At 48.2% G+C, this 20,805-nt stretch overlaps 1 protein-coding gene across 2 annotated transcripts in view; it reads right to left on the reverse strand.

Moving 5' to 3' along the window:
• Positions 1–9,249: 9,249 nt before the first annotated feature.
• Positions 9,250–20,805, reverse strand: part of B4GALT1 (beta-1,4-galactosyltransferase 1) — a 66,000-nt gene continuing 54,444 nt past the window's right edge. The window contains exon 3 of one of the 2 annotated variants that reach the window (XM_037998328.2): positions 9,250–9,962. In XM_037998328.2, the coding sequence (XP_037854256.2) occupies positions 9,798–9,962 (165 nt within the window). In that variant the 3' untranslated portion in view covers positions 9,250–9,797. Of the gene's footprint in view, positions 9,963–17,667; positions 20,611–20,805 lie in introns of those variants that run through there. The other variant, XM_073021723.1, reaches the window with a different exon arrangement.

Here is a 20,805-nt window from a genome sequence, read left to right on the forward strand (position 1 = left end):
TAAATGGAGTAAGTGTTCCAAGGTTCTTGCATTATCTTGGAAGAAGATAAATTCCTATTAGACTTGAATAAGTCAAGGGTGGATATAGTAATCCCTGTAGTATTACTAAAAGAACAGTGAAAGAGTGCATAATTTCCAAGCCAGTAGAGAAAAAATGTAGAAAAGTTGAAAATATATTATGAATTCAAAAGAAGGCAAGAAAGGAGAGAAAAGGGAATATAGAGCACATAAAGACTGCTCTTTCAGCATACAAACGTGATCTGGTTTCTCTCTCAAAATTCTTCCTCGGTCTATATTTCTCTTCGTACTCTACCTCATTTCTCTGCTTTCCTTCACAGCCAAACTTCTAGAAAGAGTTGCCCCCAAAATGCTATTTCTACTCCCTCAATCTGTTCACTCCCACCCTTTTCCAATATGACTTTCATCTCTACCATTCCACAAAGTCTTCTCATGTCAAAGCCACTAATGATGACTGAGGAGACAAATAGAAAGCACTTAGTGCCGGGCGCAGTGGCTCACGCCTGTAATCCCAGCACTTTGAAAGGCCGAGGCAGGTAGATCACAAGGTCAGGAGCTCAAGACCAGCCTAGCCAACATGATGAAACTCCATCTCTACTAAAAATACAAAAATTAGCCGGGCGTGGTGGCATGCGCCTGTAATCCCAGCTACCTTGGGAGGCTGAGGCCAGAGAATAGCTTGAACCTGGGAGGCAGAGGTTGCAGTGAGCCAAGATCACGCCACTGCACTCCAGCCTGGCTCAACAGAGCAAGACTCTGTCGAAAGGAAGGAAGGAAGGAAGGAAAGAAGGAAGGAAGGAAGGAAGGAAGGAAGGAAGGAAGGAAGGAAGGAAGGAAGGAAGGAAGGAAGGGAGGGAGGGAGGGAGGGAGGGAGGGAGGGAGGGAGAGAACGAACTTAATAAAATTATAGATTCAGACTGAAATATACCAATAGTTACAATGAATATAAATGCAAAAGAAATTCTCCAGTTAAAACACAAGGATTAGTGGACAGGATTTAAAAAACAAACAACATGCTATTTACCAGAGACAGAGGTAAGGCATAAGGAGACAGAAAAGATGAAAGTAAGAGGACTGAGAAATATAAAATTGGAAGACTCTAAAAGAAAGCTGATATAGCTATATTATATATATATATCTCTCTCTCATAAAAGTTTGGTTTCCTCCTTCCTTTTAAAGTATATAATTCAATTTTTTTTTAGTATGTTCACAATATTATGCAGCCATCACCACTATATAATTCCTAGAAAAAATTTACTTTAAGGCAAAAATTCTTTTTTTTGAGACCGAGTCTCACTCTGTTGCCTAGGCTGCAGAGCAGTGTCGTGATCTCGGCTCACTGCAACCTCTGCCTCCCAGGTTCAAGCAATTCCCCTGCCTCAGCCTTCCGAGTACCTGGGATTGCAGGTGTGCACCATCATTGCCTGGCTAATTTTTGTAGTTTTAATAGAGACGGGGTTTCACCACATTGGCCAGGCTGGTCTCCTGACCTCAGGTGATCCGCCAGCCTCTGTCTCCCAAAGTGCTAGGATTACAGCCGAGAGCCACTGCGCCCAGTCAAAAAGTCTTAAACCCAGAAGATACAACAATCCTAAATTGCTAAATCTCTAATAACATAGTCTCAAAGCACAAGACGTAAGAATTGATAGAGCTACAAAGACAAATAGAAAAAGCTACAAGCCTAGTGGGAAATTTTCAACAAGCAAAGAGTATAGAAGATTTGATTTCAAAATTCATTAAGGTAGGGCCGGGCATGGTGGCTCACGCCTGTAATTCCAGCACTTTGGGAGGCCGAGGTGGGCGGATCACGAGGTCAGGAGTTCAAGACTATCCTGGCCAACACGGTGAAATCCCGTCTCTACTAGAAATACAAAAAATTAGCCGGGCGTGGTGGCGGGCACCTGTAGTCCCAGCTACTCGGGAGGCTGAGGCAGGAGAATGGCGTGAACCCAGGAGGCGGAGCTTGTGGTGAGCTGAGACTGTGCCACTGCACTCCAGCCTGGGCAACAGAGCAAGACTTCTCAAAAAAAAAATAAAAATATTTGAACAATACAGTTAACAACTTTAACCTAACAGACATACACAGAACACTGTCCCCTAAAATTCTGACTACAGTAGTCCCCTTCTTATCCACAGTACCCTTTTCCATGGTTTCATTAATCCATGGTCAACTGCAATGTGAAAATAGGTGAGCATAGTACAATAAGATATTTGGAGAGAGACACTTTTAGTAGAGACTGGGTTTCACCATGTTGGCCAGGCTGGTCTGGAACTCCTGACCTCAAGTGATCCACTCACCTTCGCCTCCTAAAGTGCTGCGATTACAGGCCTGGGCTACCATTCCCAGCCTTTCTGTTGTTGTTTTTAGACAGGGTCTTCTCATTCTGTCACCCGGGCTGGAGTACAGTCGTGTGATCATGGCTCATTGCAGCCTTAAATTCCTCGGCTCAAATGATCCTCCTGCCTTGGCCTCCCAAAGTGCTGGGATAATAGACATAAGCCAGTGTGCTTGGCCACAAAACTTTTTTCTTTGAACATAATTATGACATTGAAATAAAGAAAAAGACTTTTTCAGAGATGTGAAAATCTAAGGAGGATTATGAGTAAGGAAAATTACCTACTAATTTCACTCATGAACATAGATGTAAAACTCCTGAATAGTAGATTAGCCAACCAAATCTTGCTATACATAAAAAGGTCACTACATAATGAGTAAATTGTTTCTATTCTAGGAATGCAAGTTTGGCTTTACACTTGAAAACCAATCCAAGAAATTTACTCCATTAAAAGAATAAGGGAGAAAAATCATATGATCATTTTAATAGATGCCAAAAAGCATTTAATAAAATTCAACATCCATTCATGATTAAAACAAAACAATACAAAACAAAAAAACTTATCTCTTACTAAACAAGGAATAGAAGGGAATTTTCTTAGTATGATGAAGGTCTACATAAAACTATATCAAATATTCTTAACTATATCAAATACCATTCTTAATGGTGAAACTTTAGTTTTCCTTTAGAGACCTAGACTTAGAATAAATGAAAATACCTCTACTACTTCCATTCAACATTGCAATGAAAGTCCTAGACAGCACAGGAAAGTAAGAAATAAAAGCTTTGAGACTGGAAAGGAAGAAACTTTTTTTTTTTTTTTTTTTATTTTGAGATGGAGTCTTGCTCTATTACCCAGGCTGGAGTGCAGTGGCGCGATCTCTGCTCACCACAAATTCTGCCTCTCAGGTTCAAGCGATTCTCCTGCCTCAGCCTCCCAAGTAGCTGGGATTACAGGCACACGCCACCATGCCCGGCTAATTTTTGTATTTTTAGTAGAGATGGGGTTTCGCCATGTTGCCCAGACTGGTCCCAAACTCCTGAGCTCAAGCGATCTATTCACCTTGGCCTCCCAAAGTGCTGGGATTACAGGTGTGAGCCACCGTGCCCTGCCAGAAGAAACATCATTTAAAGATGACAGGAAATCTTTGTAGAAGATACTTAGAAAATCCAAATGAATGTGGAGAAAATTATTAGAATTAATCATTAAGGTTACTGAATACAAGGTCAATATATGAAAATCGTGCTTACATATATGAGCAACAAAAGAAAAATGTATTTCAAAAGGCTATCATTTATTTAAAAATAGTAAAACTAGACTGGGCACAATGGCTCACGGCTGTAATCCCAGCACTTTTGGAAGTTAAGGCAGGTGGATGACTTGAGCCCAGGAGTTCGAGACCAACCTGAGCAACATGGTGAAAGCCTGTCTCCACAGAAAATAGAAAAAAATAGCCAGGTGTGGTTCCATGCACCTGTAGTTCCAGCTACTCAGGAGGCTGAGGTGAGAGAATCACTTGAGCCTGGGAGGCGGAGGTTGCGGTGAGCCGAGATCATGCCGCTGTACTCCCCACTGGATGACAGAGCAAGATCCTGTCTCAAAAAATAAAAAAATAGTAAAAATATATACAATACCTAGGAAAAAATAATAAAAATGTGTAAGATCCCTGTGAAGAAATGAAAGAAGACCTAAACCAAAAGAGGATTCTATCTTGGTTATAGGTTGAAGGCTCAATGTTTTAAAGATATCAGGTCTCTTATAGTGATCCATAGACTCACTGGCATTTCAATCAATATCTCAAAAAGTTGGGTGATTGTGGTGGGGTTTTTTGGTGGCTCTTGACAGGCTAATTGTAAAGTTCATATGGAAATGCAAGAACCAAGACACTCAATAAAAAAAGAACAACATTCATTAAAAAGGTGTACTAATGAATACAATGTGGTAGCGAGACAACGATAGATAAATGAATCCATGAACTAGAATACAGTCCAGCGACAGACCCTCACAGGAAAGGACACTTGCTTTATGACCAAGGTGGCATTGTAGTACAGTGGGGAAAGGACAACAGCTTTCAATAAATAGTACTGGGTTAATTGTGGATGTCCACAAAAAAGCAATCTGCCTACAGTTCCCCAGTGGCTATGTGGTGAAGCTGTCTTTATTTTTTATTTTTATTTTTTTGTTTGTCTTGAGACAGAGTCCACGCCCGGCTAATTTTTATATTTTTAGTACAGACATGGTTTCAACATGTTGACCAGGCTGGTCTCGAACTCCTGACCTCAGGTGATCTGCCCGCCTCAACCTCCCAAAATGCTGGAATTATAGGCATGAGCCATCATGCCCGGCCTGAAGCCAAGACTTTAAACCCAAATGTAACTGGCTCTAAAGTCCATACTCTTTACATTCAGCCAATCACCATGTCACCTCCCAAAGATGTCGTTAGCAACAAGCCTCCCAAGTTATGGAGGTGTTTTGTGACCCAGAAAATGCTGTGAATACCTGTGGAGGAGATAATTACTGCCTTCCAGGTTAGTAGGGTCTCCTTGGCCCATAGCCCTAAAACTCCTACTGGGTCCCCCTCCTCTCTGGTAAAGTACAGCGGGCACCTGACCACCAAGTCCCCTTGAAAAAGAGTGGCCCTCTGGTTGACTCTGGGAAGGGGGACTTCAGCAGGGGGCTGGCCTTACAGCCAAAGTACTCAGGACTGAATACCCCCAGGGCGCTGTGATAGGCTGATGCTCTGAGGTTCCCTTGGGGTCAGCCTCAGGCCAGGTTTGAGAGGAAACCAGAGCCAGGTCACCAGAGACCCTTGCAACACATTTTGTGTTTTACTTTTTAAGCTGAACTTTGTGTTTTTGTGGCTTTGGTCTGGGGTAGAGGCCAGCTGAAGAAGGAAAAGCAGTAAAGCCTTCCAGGAAAACATGCAGCTGAGGCCTAGTTCCCTTTGGCCTCTTGGCCATGCCCTGGGGGATCCCTGGGAACTAGCAGGGGCTGCCCGTCCTTCCTCACTTCTCTAGTTTCCTGGATTGACAAAGTAGACCTTTGTTTCTGGCTTTGAGGCCTTGAGGGAGGATGGGAGTTCTGTCTTAGCACCCTAGCAGTGACTGTACTCAGGCTGAAGAGTTTTCTTAGAAATACAAAATGGCAGCTTTGAAAGGCCCTCGCAGACTCCTGACCCATGTCCAGATGGGGACTAGAGAGATGATCTTGTTACAGGAAAGGGATCCCAATCCAGACCCCAAGAAAGGGTTCTTGGATCTCGTGCAAGAAGAAATTTGGGGCAAGTCCATGGAGTAAAGTGAAAGCAAGTTTATTAAGACAGCAAAAGAATAAAAGAATGGCTACTCCACTGGCAGAACAGGGTGTGGGCTGCTTGACTGAGTATTATAGTTATTTCTTGATTATATGCTAAACAAGAGGTGAATTATTCATGAGTTTTCTGGGAAAGGGGTGGGGATTTCCCTCAGAACTGAAGGTTCCTCCCCTTTTTAGACCATATAGGGTAACTTCCAGACATTGCCATGGCATTTTTAAACTGTCATGGCACTGATGGGAATGGGAGTGTCTTTTAGCATGCTAACACGTTATAATTAGCGTATAGTGAGCGGAGAGGACACCAGAGGTCACTTTCATTGCCATCTTGGTTTTGGTAGGTTTTGGTGGCTTCTTTACAGCATCCTGTTTTATCAGCAGGGTCTTTGTGACCTGTATCTTTTTTTTTTTTTTTTTTTTTTTTTTTTTTTTTTTTTTTTTTTTTTGAGATGGAGTTTCACTCTTGTTGTCCAGGCTGGAGTGCAGTGGCGCGATCTCGGCTCATTGCAACCTCTGCCTCCCAGGTTCAAGTGATTCTCCTGTCTCAGCCTCCCGAGTAGCTGGGATTACAGGCACCCACCACCACGCCTGGCTGATTTTTGTATTTTTAGTAGAGATGGCATTTCACCATGTTGGCCAGACTGGTCACAAACTCTTGATCTCTGGTGATCCGCCTGCCTTGGCCTCCCAAAGTGCTGGGATTACAGGTGTGAGCCACTGCGCCTGGCCTGTGATCTGTATCCTATGCCAACCTTCAGTCTCATCCTGTGACTAAGAATGCCTAACCTCCTGGGAATGCAGCCCAGTAGGTTTCAGCCTTATTTCACCCAGCCCCAGTTCAAGATGGAGTCACTGTGGTTCAAACTCCTTTGACACTCTGACCTTGGTCATCCAGGAGTCAACCCTAGACTCCCAGTACAGCACTTTCTCAGTTCCCTCAACTAATTGTACTCCCCCAAATTGAGGCATTTCCAGCAGTATGCTAGGATGTGTACTGACCTCAGGATTGGAGAGAGGCCAGGGAAAGGCCTGGCAGGCCTTGTCTCCCACAAATAAAACCCTTGGAACAGTCTCCTGGAGGTTGTGGGCAGTGAACCTGCATGATAGGGTAGACCCAAGACAGGAAGAGTGCCCATAGACCCTGGGAGCCAGCAGGGCCAAGATCTGCCAGCCAGACTCACAGAGGCCACCAAGCCCAGCGCCCCTGAGACACACACAGCGTCTGAGTCAGACACAGAGCATTCCAAGCTGGTAGGAATGGCCCAAGCTGACATCTGAGATGTCTTGCTCAATAGACAAATTGTTCATGGGGGAGATTTCTCCTGTCCTCAGCATGCAATTCTTCTCTCCCTGTTCCATAGTCTCATTGTCACTAGGTCAGCATCTATCCAGAGCAAACCACATGAAACACAAATCATTGAGGCTTGGAGCTGATGAAGTTAAACCCAACAGCCTGCTTTTTAGCACTCCTGATTCAGCTTGTCATCAAAACAAACCACAGCCCCTGGCTTCGCTTAGGAAAATGCCTTTGACTGAGAACTTACAGGGGGTCTTGGAACAGTGTGGCAATTGCCCTCCTTTGGGAAAACGGTGTACAGTCAGGGAGGAAAGTTGCCCAGAAGAGAAAGGGAGAACTGAGCAGGCATCTAGGCCTTATTGGGGAATCCTAGGTCTCCACCTGGCCTTCTGGGTCCCCACAGTCTTGAGACAGACACTGTGCTGAGCCCTCCTGAGCACCAGGTGTTGGCCCAGGCAGGGCAGGTCCAGGAGGATTAGGAAGCTGTGTTGCCCATGAAGCAGGAACTGGTTGTTGCCGCCCAGAGTGATGCTTCAGAGGCAGAAAGTCCCGTGTCTTCAGGTCCACTTGCATCCCCAGCCCCCAGGAGCCTCCCTCCCTCTTCCCCACGCCTCAGGCCTCCTTGAATCCTCATGGATTATTTGAATGTTAACCATTCCTGTACATCTCCCAGACGGTGCTGACACTGACGCCTCTGGTATACGGAACTGCCGTTGTCAAGTTTACTAGGCTCCTAAGTCCTCTAAAACAGTAAAGGGAAAACAAAACAAAACACAATCTCATCCCAAAGGTGCTCTTGGCTCCAACCCTGGATCCCGGTTGTACTTCTCTTAGCAGTGCTGCTGAGGCCACAACTTCCGTGGCTGGGGCAAGACACCTCACAGCCTCCATCCCCCTGCTTCCACACTGTGTGGATGAGGACCTGGGTCATGGTCCAGTGGCCAGAGCCCTGGCCTGGGACTCAGAAGGTCCATGTCAGACCCAAATTCTGTGTGACCTTGTGCAAGTCATGTGAGCTCCCTGAGCCTGAGTTTCCCATGCTGGGATGATGGTAAGGAGCAACACACGGTATGTGGGAAAGCACCAAGTGTGCTCATGGAGGGTGAACACGGGGGAGGGGTTCACGAGTCCCCCTGCGCCCTCCCTGCCCCACAGGCCCACCTTGGAGGAGAGTGGGAACTAAGAGCTGGGCTTTCTCCTGTGCTTCTGTCATTAGGGGAGACCAAAGTCACTGCGGCCACTGCAACGGGACACAGGGAGCGCTCCAAAGGCCCCGGCGACGTTTGATTGTCCAGCATTCCACATCTGTCCCGGAAATGAGTTTCCAACAGCTCCAGGCTCAGGTCTGTGTCAAAATCCAGATGTCAGGGCCTCCCTCTGCAACAGGGCTCCTAGATTCTGGAGTCAAAGATCTACTAGAAAAGGGGTCCCCCTCATGTCCTCCTGGGCTCCCCAGAGGGCTATGATCAGGCACCAGAGGAGAATCTCGCCCCTCCGGAGCCAGGACAGTGTTCCTCTCCTACTCCATTCTTTCTATTCTTTAGTGTCTTGAGGCATGACAGTTCAATTGCACTCACAAAAGAGTGGCAAGAAATGTTGTAACTATTTTTCTGAACTGAGAGAATTGCCAGAAGCTCCCCCAGCCTGTCTTGAGCTCCTCTTCTGCCTTCTCAGACCTTCCTACAGCCATGCCATATCCCACCACCTGTGAACAGGGTTCAGGCCTCCACCATTCCCCCAGGGGAGGAACCCTGCATCACCCTTCCAAGGCTGGGGGACTTGTGGGGAATGCAACTCCTCCCAGAGGACAACCCAGCATGCCCTCTGAACACGGCCAACTCTCTGAACAAAGGCCTCAGCCCGGGGTGGGGGGGCGAGGATCCTCAGAACAGGGGCCTGGCCCCAGGCTCTGTAGAGAAGGAAAATCATCGTCAATTTTTGCTCATGCATCTGCTCCCACAAACAATTACAGAGTAATTTCTGCACTAAATTATTCATACATTTCCCTGCCTCATATGGAAAGACCATTCTGTAGTTTCCTTTGTTTCCTTAGGCCTCTTTCCAATCGATAAATATAGATCCACTTCATCATTCTCAATGGTTGCATAGTACTTGATTGTTTGGATGTACTTCGTTTTACTTAGCACAGTCCCCTGTTGATGGTGGCTTCTCATTTTCCAGGGCTACAAGCAGCAGCAGGGCAAACATTGACGCACATACATCTTGGGGTGTTACTTTGTTTTCTTAGGATGAATTCCTAGAAGCTGACTTGTGAGGTCAAAATATAGGTCCACTTTTAAGATTTATTTCTCTATAGTCCACTCCCAGAATGGGTGTGGTAGTATCCTCGCCAGTACCAAGTCCTTGCCAGTGTCTCGCCTGAGTGTCCTGCCCACCCTCCAATCCAGGGTCTAACACGGAGCTCAGGCTTTCCTTCCTGACACCAGGGGACCCTCCTCTCCCTCTAGACATAACCTACCTAGCTGACTCCATTTTCACCCCCAGGGATAATCCAGCTCCCAGCTTCTCACTTCTTCCTCTAAAAAGCCTCCAGCTCAGCGCCTAGTTTCCACCAACAGTCAGTGGGAACCAAGTGGGCACCCTGGGAGTAAGGGGCTCCTTGCTCTCAGTCCTGAGATCTTGACTGAGTCCAGGCTTCAACTTCTGCACCTAAGCCCCACCTGGCAAAAGGACAGTGGTACCTATGTCATAGCTTTGCCACAGCCTGGACTCCTTAGGGGAGGACAGCATTTGTTTTGAGAGCAGGTAGCTGCTGAAAAGCCAGTCACTGGGGGCAGGGTCCCCAGCCGGATTCAGCAACTAGGCTGAGTCCCTAGGACTGGCCAATCGTCCTCAGGAGGCACAGCTCACATGGCCAGCATGTCTCATGCTCAAATCTCCAGGAGGATGCCGGGACTAACCACCATGCTCTGCCACCTCCAGAGAGGAAGAGACCAGGCGAAGCCCTCACCCCAGGGAGCCTTCTTATTTTCTCATACTGTGGGAAAAAACGCATAACATAAAATGTGTCATTTTACCTTTTTTTTTTCTTTTTCTTTTGAGACAGTCTCACTCTGTTGCCCAGGCTGGAGTGCAGTGGCGTGCTAAGTAAATGAACTGCAACTTCCACCTCTTGGGTTCAAGCAATTCTCCTGCCTCAGCCTCCCGAGTGCCTGGGATTAAAGGCATGGGCCACCACACCCAGCTGATTTTTGTATTTTTAGTAGAGACGGGGTTTCACCATGTTGGCCAGGCTGGTCTCAAACTCCTGACCTCAAGAGATCTGCCAACCTTGGCCTCCCAAAGTGCTGGGATTACTGGCGTGAGTTACTGTGCCCAGCCTCTACATTTTAACCTTTTTTTTTTTTTCAAATGGCCCAATCTTGGCTAACCACAACCTCCGCCTTCCAGGTTCAAGCGATTCTCCTGCCTCAGCCTCCCGAGTAGCTGGGATTACAGGCATGCACCACCATGCCTGGCTAATTTTGTATTTTTAGTAGAGACAGGGTTTCTCCATGTTGATCAGGCTGATCTCGAACTCCCAACCTCAAGTGATCCGCCCACCTCAGCCTCCCAAAGTGCTAGGATTACATACAGACGTGAGCCACCATGCCGGCTCATTTTAGCCATTTTTAAATGGGAACAGGTAGCAACTGAAAAGCCAGTTACTGGGGGCAGAGTGCCAATGTAAAGTTCTGTGGCATTAAGTACATTTATATTGTTGCACTACCACCACCCATTTCCAGAACGTTTTCGTCTTCCTCAACTAAAACTCTGTACTCATTAAACAATAACTCCCCATTCCCCCTCTGTCCCCCTGCCCCTGACAACCAACATTCTGCCTTCTGTCTCTGTGAATTTGACTATTTTAGCTAACTCGTCTAAGTGCAATCATACGATATTTGTCCTTTTGTGACTGACTTATTTCAGTTAGCATAATATCTTCAAGGTTCATCTGAGTTTTAGTACATGTCAGAATTTCCTTCCCTTTTAAGGCTGACTGATATTCCACTGTATGTATATACCACCTTTTGTTTATTCATCCATCAAAGGACTCGTGGGTTGTTTTCTTTTGTCTACTATGAATCATAGTGCTGAATAGTATCTGTTCAGGTTCCTGTTTTTATTTCTTTTGGGTATATCGATAAAAATGGACTTGTTGGATTCTATGGTAATTCCATGTTTAATTTTTGGAGGAATTTCCATACCATTTTCCATAGGGGTTGCACCATTTGACATTCCTACCAGCAATGCATGAGTATTCCAATTTCTTCTTTTTTTCTTTCACCCTGAATCAACAATGGCTAACATTCCAATTTCTGCATATCTCTGCCAACACTTATTTTGTGTTTCTGGTTTTTAAAATAATAACCATCCAAATCTGTGTACCTCTTTGTGGTTTTTATTTGCATTTCCACTGGGAGCCTTCTTAAGGTCAGGAAATCCTAGATCCCTTTGTCAAAGGACAGATGGCCCAGCTGAAAGGAGCCTGGGTAGGGAGGTGGCTCCTATGCTCCTCTTAACCCTATCTCTTACTCCTGGGAGCTGAGCAGAGGCACAGCCGCCCCATTCGCATCCCTGTGCTTCTCCCTCAGGCCCCGGGTACTCTTGACCCTGCTGAGCTTGGTAGGGGATGATCAGGAAGCCTGAGTTTTGGAAGGTTAGGGAAGAGCAGGTGAGAGGGAGGATGGAGACAAAGAAGCACTTCTGAGGGACAGCAATGGAGCGTGGATGGCATTGGGCAGAAGAGGGAGATGTCTCCAACGCCATGCCAGCCCTCCCTCACCAGGTAGAACTTGAACAGCTTACGCCGTGATGCTCCAGGAAGCCCTGGGAGGGAGCAAGGGAGAGAGGAGAGCAGGAAGGGGTGATTCTGCTGTTTTTACAAATGATGACCCAGAAATAAATGGATGTCCCTCAAGAAGAAAGAGAAGGTTAGTCTCAGGGCAAGAGGAAAAGTCAACCCCAGGGCACTTCCTACTGGAGGAAGGGCAGAACTATGGGGAGACCAAGGGTGGATTCTGAGAGCAAGTCATAAAACAAAAGAGCAAACAGAGACACAGAGAGGGGAACCAACTTGCCCAGAGTCACACAGTAAGTGGGGAGTCAGAGACAGCCAGACATAATGGTCATTGTATGGCTTCCTCCTGGCTCCCTGCCTGGTGACCTGGCACTCATTCTCCCCAAATACACCGTGACATCATTGTGCCCTGTCTCTATTCTTGGTGACCCTGGCACACATCTCGCTGCAGGGCAAATGTCCTTGGGGTGCCACGTTCCTCTGGTTTCCGGTCTATTGACTCTATCACTCCTAACAGCCTCCTCTGCACCCGGGGTTCCTCTGCCTCACACCCTGGGTACAGGTCATGAAGCCCAGACAAAGGCAGTAACCACGTTCCCTGCCCGGGGACACTGCCAAAGACAGAAATGAGGCTTGCCTGCCACGACCGGCTCAGCCAGACAAACCTCATTTCCTTTCTGACATGGTAAGAAGTTCCAGCTTTAAGAAGAAACCAGCCCCTAGGAATGTCTGAAATCCCACCTCCTGGAAGAAACAAGGAGCCTGGATATGTGGCAGGAACTTGGTAACCTTCAGAATGTGGTCAATGTGATCATCCTCATCCCCTCCCCTCTCCTCCCACCACCCCCACGCTGCTGGCCTCGGTCGAGAGCAGCAAACATGTCTCGCCCAGGGAGGTGCCACTCATTCACCCCCAGAGGCAGCCGCCTCCTTGGGCCCCTTGGCTCTGCCTCCAAAGAACAGCTGTAGGCCAGTGACTTGGCACCTGGGCCACATTCTCCCATGGAAAAGAGGTGGTATGTGGGGGGTCTGGTGATTACTCTCATGATTACAGGGCTCTGCTTGGCTCAGACTTGGTTCTTCTGGGCCCTGTGTGAGACTAGAAACAAAGCATTTCTTGAGGAAATGGCTGAGCCCAGGAGCCTGTCCTTGGCCCCCTTTCTCCTACCTCCCTCCCTGGTCCCTTGGAGCCCATGGGGAGGGGGTTCCACCTCTCTTCCTCTCCAAGGCTGCCATCCTAAACACCTTCACTCAGGTGGGACATGGAAGGGTGGGGGAAACACTGTTGGTGAAGTCCTGGGTGTCTCCAGAATAGGAACAGTCACTCGCCCTGAGGTTTACTCACCCGGCTGCCCCATAGTAAAGTTCGACATGTGCCCTAAAAGAGGAAAAGGGAAGATTCCCCAGCACCTGAGTGTGTGCATATGTATATCTGTGCAATATGTACATGGCAGTCTGCATGTGTATGTCAACACATGTGCCCACATGCATTTTAAACAATTAAACAAGCATAACACTTGTCATACTTATCATGAGCCAGGCATGTTCTAAGTGCTTATAAGTATGGTATTAACTCATTTAATCTTCATAACAGCGCTATGAAATAGGTTCTGTTATAACTCCCATTACACAGAACAAGAAACTGAGGCAGGATTGCTTAGGCCCAGGAGTTTGAATCCAGCCTGGGCAACATCGTGAGACCCCGTCTCTAAAAACAAACAAATAATAGAAAAACTAGGGGCCAGGTGCAGTGGCTCACACCTGCAATCCCAGCACTTCGGGAGACTGAAGGAAGAGGGTTGCTTGAGACCGGGAGTTTGAGACCAGCCTGGCCAACATATTGAAACTGTGTCTCTTAAAAAAAAAAAAAAAATCTGAAAGGCATTTTGTGAGAAACTGAAGCACAGAGAGGCCAAGTCATTTGCTCATGGTCACAGAATAAGAGGCAGTGGCAGGATTTGAATGCAATCCAGGTATTCTGACCTCTCATAGGCACATGTCAGATGTGTTATGCATGTTAGTGTGCAGGCATGTGTGGAGGCGTGCGTCCGGGTGCAGGCATGCGTCCGGGTGGAGGCGTGCGTCCGGGTGCAGGCATGTGTCCGGGTGGAGGCGTGCGTCTGGGTGGAGGCGTGCGTCTGGGTGGAGGTGTGCGTCCGGGTGGATGCGTGTGTGTGGAGTTGTGCATCTGGGTGGATGCGTGTGTGTGGATGCATGCGTCTGGGTGGATGCGTGTGTCTGTGTGGATGTGTGTGTGTGGATGCGTGCGTCTGTGTGGAGGTGTGCGTCTGTGTGGATGTGTGCATCCAGGTGGATGCATGTGTGTGGATGCGTGCATCTAGGTGGATGCGTGCGTCTGTGTGGAGGTGTGTGTCTGGGTGGATGCGTGCATCTGGGTGGAGGTGTGCGTCTGGCTGGATGCGTGTGTCTGGGTGGATGCGTGCGTCTGGGTGGAGGTGTGAGTCTGGGTGGATGCGTGTGTCTGGGTGGATGCGTGTATCTGTGTGGAGGTGTGTGTCTGGGAGGATGTGTGTGTGTGGATGCATGCATCTGGGTGGATGCGTGTATGTGGATGCGTGCATCTGCGTGGAGGTGTGCATCTGTGTGGATGCATGCGTCTGGGTGGATGCGTGCGTCTGGGTGGATGCATGTGTGTGGAGGTGTGCGTCTGGGTGGATGCGTGCGTCTGGGTGGATGTGTGCATCTGTGTGGAGGTGTGCATCTGGGTGGATGCCTGTGTCTGTGTGGATGCGTGTGCGTGGATGCATGCATCTGGGTGGAGGTGTGCATCTGGGTGGATGCGTGTATTTGGGTGGAGGTGTGCATCTGGGTGGATGCGTGCATCTGGGTGGAGGTGTGCGTCTGGCTGGATGCGTGTGTCTGGGTGGATGCGTGCGTCTGGGTGGAGGTGTGAGTCTGGGTGGATGCGTGTGTCTGGGTGGATGCGTGTATCTGTGTGGAGGTGTGTGTCTGGGAGGATGTGTGTGTGTGGATGCATGCGTCTGGGTGGATGCGTGTATGTGGACACGTGCATCTGCGTGGAGGTGTGCATCTGTGTGGATGCGTGCGTCTGGGTGGATGCGTGCGTCTGGGTGGATGCATGTGTGTAGAGGCGTGCGTCTGGGTGGATGTGTGCATCTGTGTGGAGGTGTGCATCTGGGTGGATGCCTGTGTCTGTGTGGATGCGTGTGCGTGGATGCGTGCATCTGGGTGGATGCGTGCATCTGGGTGGAGGTGTGCATCTGGGTGGATGCGTGTATTTGGGTGGAGGTGTGCATCTGGGTGGATGCGTGCATCTGGGTGGATGCGTGCATCTGGGTGGAGGTGTGCATCTGGGTGGATGCGTGTGTCTGTGTGGAGATGTGCATCTGAGTGGATGCGTGTGTGTGGATGCGTGCATCTGGGTGGATGCGTGTGTCTGTGTGGAGGTGTGCATCTGGGTGGATGCGTGTGTGTGGAGGTGTGCGTCTGGGTGAATGCATGCATCTGGGTGGATGTGTGTCTGTGTGGAGGTGTGCGTCTAGGTGGATGCGTGTGTCTGTGTGGATGCGTGTGTGTGGATGTGTGCGTGTATGTGGATGCATGTGTGTGGATGCGTGTGTCTGGATGCATGCATCTGGGTGGATGCGTGTGTGTGGAGGTGTGCGTCTGGGTGGATGCGTGCGTCTGTGTGGAGGTGTGCGTCTGGGTGGATGCGTGTGTCTGTGTGGATGCGTGTGTCTGTGTGGAGGTGTGTAGCCGGGTGGAAGCATGCGTCTGGGTGGATGTGTCTGGGTGGATGCGTGCATCCGGGTGGATGCCGTGTGTGTGGATGCGTGTGTCTGGAGGTGTGTAGCCGGGTGGAAGCGTGCGTCTGGGTGGATGCGTCTGGGTTGATGCGTGCATCTGGGTGGATGCGTGTGTGTGGATGCGTGCGTCCGGGTGGAGGCGTGTGTCCGGGTGGAGGCAAGTGTCTGTGTGGGTGCGTGTGTCTGTGTGGATATGTGTCTTGGTGAAGCGGAGCACACAGTGAAAGATTAAGTTCACCCTTTGACTGGTGTGCTCCACTTCACCCAGACCTTACAGCTTGCAAAGTCCTGTGTGGCACTGTGATATAATAAAATCTATATATTTGGCCTCTGCCCTGGGTTCCTGATACAGAGCCTCTAAAACTAATAATTTCCTGAGCAATAGGGGTGCTAGGAGAATCATTTGTTCTAATATTTGGTGTTTGACCCTGGTTCCTGATGGAGCTTCTAATCCCTTGGAATGTCCCGGGTGACAGGAACATCTTTTGTTCTAATGAAATGATTCTCTGTGAGCTCCTGGATGGGGACTGGTCACCAGAAAGACCAAGCCATGATGAGAAGCTTGGCACTTTCAGCCCCTCTCCCATCCTTCAGGAAGGGGAGAGGGGCTGAAGGTTGAGCTGACTGACAATGGCCGAAGATGTAATCTATCAGGCCTATGTGATGAAGCTTCTATAAAAACCAGGACAGGGTCAAATGAGCTTCCAGATAGCTGAACACGTGGAGGTGTCTGGAGGGTGGAGCCCCTGGAGAGGGCATGGAAGCTTCTCTCCCCTTCCCCCATGCCTTGCCCTATGCATCTCTCCATCCGGTTCTTCATTGGTATCCTTTCTAACGTCACTTATAATAAGTCCAGTAAACGTTAAGTGTTAGACTGAGTTTTAATTAAACACTAAGTTCTAATTAAGCTGTCCTAGCAAATTAAACCCAAGAAGAGGCTCATGGGAACCCCAATTTATAGCTGGTTGGTCAGAAGTATAGGTCACAACTATAGCTGGGTGAGTGGTATAAGCCTGCAGCCCAACTACTTCTACTTGGTAAGTTATGGCGGGAGGATCGCGTGAGCCCGAGTTTGAGGCCAGGCTGGGTGACACAGCAAGGCCCTGTATCCAAAAAACATTTTTTAAAAGTGTAGGTCACAATCAACTACTTGTGACTGGCATCTGCAGTGGAGGCAGTCTTGTGAGACTGAGCCAACCTGTGTGATGTGACGCTATCTCCAGGCAGACAGTATCAGAATTGAGTTAAATTGTAGGACACCCAGCTAGCGTCCACTGGAAAACTGCTTGTTGGTGGGGAGAAATCCCCACATATCTGGGGGCAGAAGTGAAGTGTTGTGAGTGGTGGTGTGTGAGAAGGAAAAAAAAAACAGTTTTTTTTTTGTTTGACATGAATAGATGGAGACAGCCAGATGGCCCTGGAGTGGCTAGAAGAGGCTGCCCTTCCTGCTCCTGTTTCCCAGCTGATGTCCCACATTCACAGCTTTGTCCTGGCAAGGCCTGCAGCTCCCTCACCCTGGAGGGCAGGGGTGGCTCTCCTGCACACTGGTTTCCTGTGGCCCCCTTCTTCAGGAGTGCTGATTCAATCCAACCAGCCTGACCCAGGGCCACCAAGGAGGAGGCATCTGGGGCATTTACTATCTCAAGCACCTGGGTAACAACTAAGACCCTTTAAAGCTTCTGGTTACATTTCCTGAGACTGACAAGAAACTTCATTTTGGATAATTCCCTTCAAGTTACACTGTGAGCACCTGGTGCAAATGGCCCTGAGATCTACATCTGAACGATCCTGGTATCTGCTGAAAATAGCAGAATGTGGCCTGAGAACTGCTAGGGGAAAAAAATTCTACTTTGAAATGGCACTAGCTAATGTAGTGAGTACTTGTGAGGCATCAGTCATTGTTTTAGAAATATCGTCACTTTTAAGCCTCAAAAAAGTTCCTATGTGTTGTTATTCCCATTTTACAGATAAGAGAATGAAGTTCAGATGGGGAAATGTCTGATTCCAGGGAGCATGTGTATTTGTGTGGGTCACAGGCCGGGGAAAGACCCTGACCCCACCCCATCCCACAGCCATGACACCCCTTACACCTGGCAAAGAGAAACCACCTGCAGTTACAAAGATAGGGTCATTTATTCACGTTATATTATTGAATTTTAAAGGCAAAAATACAGTTCTGTTTTGAACGCCAAGGTCAGACACAGCCCCCTTCACAATGGTAAATACACACATTTGCATACACAGGAAATCAAAATACACAGCACAACAGGTTTCTGGGACATGAAAGCCACCATCCTGGCTATGCGGAGCCCCTGCCACCAGCCTGGCAGTCAGCAGAGACCCTGTCCGGGCTGAGGGCCAGCACAGCATCTCCTTTACCCTCCTGTGCCACCTCTGCCCTCTCTGATCTTTCCCAAAGGCCAGTTCACACAGGGTCACCAGCAATAGCATGCACAGAAACAGAGAAGGGCGCAGTACACGACAACTTCATGGTCATAACTCCCAGGAGAAGGAAATGCTCCCTGAACCCCCAGCCCTGGAATCCCCAGTAAGGAAACAGGACCCGCGGCATCTCACAGACCAGGCAAACGTGTAGGCCTCACTGGGCCCTGGCTGTGCCTTGGGCCCATGTGGGCCCATGGGAGCACTACGTCAGCAAATGGGGGGAGCAGTATTTCCCTTGGTTCTGAGAACGAACCACATACTTGACTACTTGACATAAATGAGAAGGTAACAAAAAAAAAAAGAAAAGGTAGATTTGGTTTTAAGAGTAAAGTAACACAGAAGTTACCACTCAGGGCATTTGTTTGCTTTCTTTTAAGGCACTTTGGAAAAGTCAGGATCTGTGGGCAGAAAGAGAGGCCTTCATTCTTTGTATTTCCCAAAACTCCCTCTCAGTGCAGTCATTTCTAGTTTTAATAACATCCTTGGTATAGAGTGGGGAACTGACAGAGAAATACTTTTTGCATAGTCCAACTGCTTCTGCAATGGAAAATAATTTTTAACCGATACAAAGCTTCTGGAAAAAGAACCAAGTTAGCATCTGAGATGTTCAAAGCAGTAAAGGCACAGATAAGACTGGGGCCAGGCACCAGCACAGCCTCCACACTGAGGGCTGGTACCCAGGAGGGCAGTGGTTTGGGGTCTGCCACGAGCACAAGGCTCAACCCTGGGATTAGGCAGCTGAATCTTGGGAACTGAGCCCAGGCTGGACCTGGCAAAGGCGCTCAGTGGTAGGAAGTGTCTGCGCCATCTCATCCCAGGTCGCTCAATAGCTCCCAGCAGAGGTGGGTTTGTGACAGACAGCCCCGTGGGTGGGAGCCTCAACTGGGGTGGGAGCACCTGCTGAAAACCTGAGGTGGAACAGGAGGCTTTACGCACCAAAGTTCTTGGGAGGGCATCAGGGTGTGGGTTCGGCTGAACTTCTTTCTAGATCACTAATTAAAAGGCACATTCATGCTGGGAAATGGATAGTCTGTTTGACCCTGAGTGCCACAGTCAAGTTTTAGGGGACAGGCAAGAGGCAAAGGAACAAAAAAGGGAGAGAAAGGAAGGAATGAGAAAGGCAGGGGAAAAGAGGAAGGAGGAAGAAGGAGAACTGGTAACATAGGGTGGGCCAGAGAGTGTGGCTAGCAGAGCCTCTGAGGGAGGTGGCCCCCACCAAACAGAGGCTCCCTCCGCCTGGGGAGTATAAAGGGCTGGTAAACAACCTGACTGCTGTTATTTACAACCCCCCAGCCTAGGGGCCTGAGGGTCAGTCTAAGGAGGCTGAGGCTCCCTCCGCCCTGCCCACCTGGGGAGGGTTGGGGAAGTGGGGAGCTGCACAGTAGGGGCAGAGGCTCCTGTCTGCCAGGTATCCGCCCTGAGCTCTGGCGGGATAATGCTGACCGCGAGGCCTTGCCTGCCAAGGGGCCAGAGGGTGATTTCGCTCTTGAGAAGACCTGGCCTGCCAGCTAAATCATAGGCCTATTTGTGGCCACTACAGCATATATTTATTTATTTTTCCCTAAAAAATGCTCAATCCCCTCCCCATATTTAAAACACTACAATAAAAATACATAGGAAATTCAAGTTTACATAGCATGCCAAGAAAAATAAATGTCATGACTTAACATTAAACAGCTATGCAAATTTGGATCAACACAAAATCAAGCTAGATCATAATTAGAACTCGATCTGTTCTTTCTTTAAAATACTACAAACTGCTATTAAAAAAAAAAGAACAAAAAAACTTTACATTCAGAAATCAGACAATCTGGAGATCGGTCACTGAATGTGAGAACACCCAAGGCTTTTGCTCTGATGCTAGAGTTGCCTTGGAATCCACACATTAGTAGGACAAAAGGTCCAAGGCTCAAGTTTTAAAATTCTTTTGCTAAGAAAAGACATATGCACAGTGATTGTAATAGTTGCATACCACTGAAAGAAGTGGGTGAGGGGAGGACGTAACATTAAGAATGGTTGAAATTTTGTGTTTTTCTGTTAGATTACAACTACCAAAAATATCACACCAATTCAATTTTAGCAGCACTCTCCAAATTTTCACGAAGTAATAAGAACCATAATTTAAAGAAAAATTCTAACCTATTTCACAACAATTTAGCAGTTCTATCACCGGGAATGTATTCCACGGCCACCAAATTTTGGGATGTGTACAGTTCTGACTCTGGGGTGACACTGCGAACACACCAAGAAACCCCCAAAGGCACAAACATCTTGCAGAGCTAAGAAGTCACAAGCCGAGCCAAGTTGGGGGCAAAATGTCCCACTCGTCCTGGTCATCTGGAAAGCCATCTGAATGATGAGCGAAGGGGACTTATCACTCAGACTGGTAAAAATGAGAGGGACCAGCCCAGCAGATTGGCAGAGACACACAGCAAAGGTCCCTGGCTAATTTCAGGTCTCTTATCCGTGTACTGAAACGCTAGCTCGGTGTCCCGATGTCCACTGTGATTTGGGTATACAATGGGTATCTCTGTACGTCCAGCACCTGGTAGGTGAGTGAGTTCAAACCATCGGAGAGCATTGTCTCCTTTGTGTGTGCAATTCGGTCAAACCTACAAGGAAAAGAGCACAAGGAGATTGTCTTAAAACAAAAATCTTAAGAAGAAACCATTACACGTACTTCCTCCTCCCTCTCCACTGTAACCTGACCACCTCAATTTCCCTCTAGGCCCAGAGCCCTCTGCAGAGCCTCAGACCTGCAGCCTACCTCATCCTAAAGGGGAAAGGAGTATGAATAAACACAGAAC

Source organism: Chlorocebus sabaeus, chromosome 12 (genome assembly GCF_047675955.1).
Source record: "Chlorocebus sabaeus isolate Y175 chromosome 12, mChlSab1.0.hap1, whole genome shotgun sequence".
In the NCBI taxonomy this organism is placed as follows: Eukaryota; Metazoa; Chordata; class Mammalia; order Primates; family Cercopithecidae; genus Chlorocebus; species Chlorocebus sabaeus.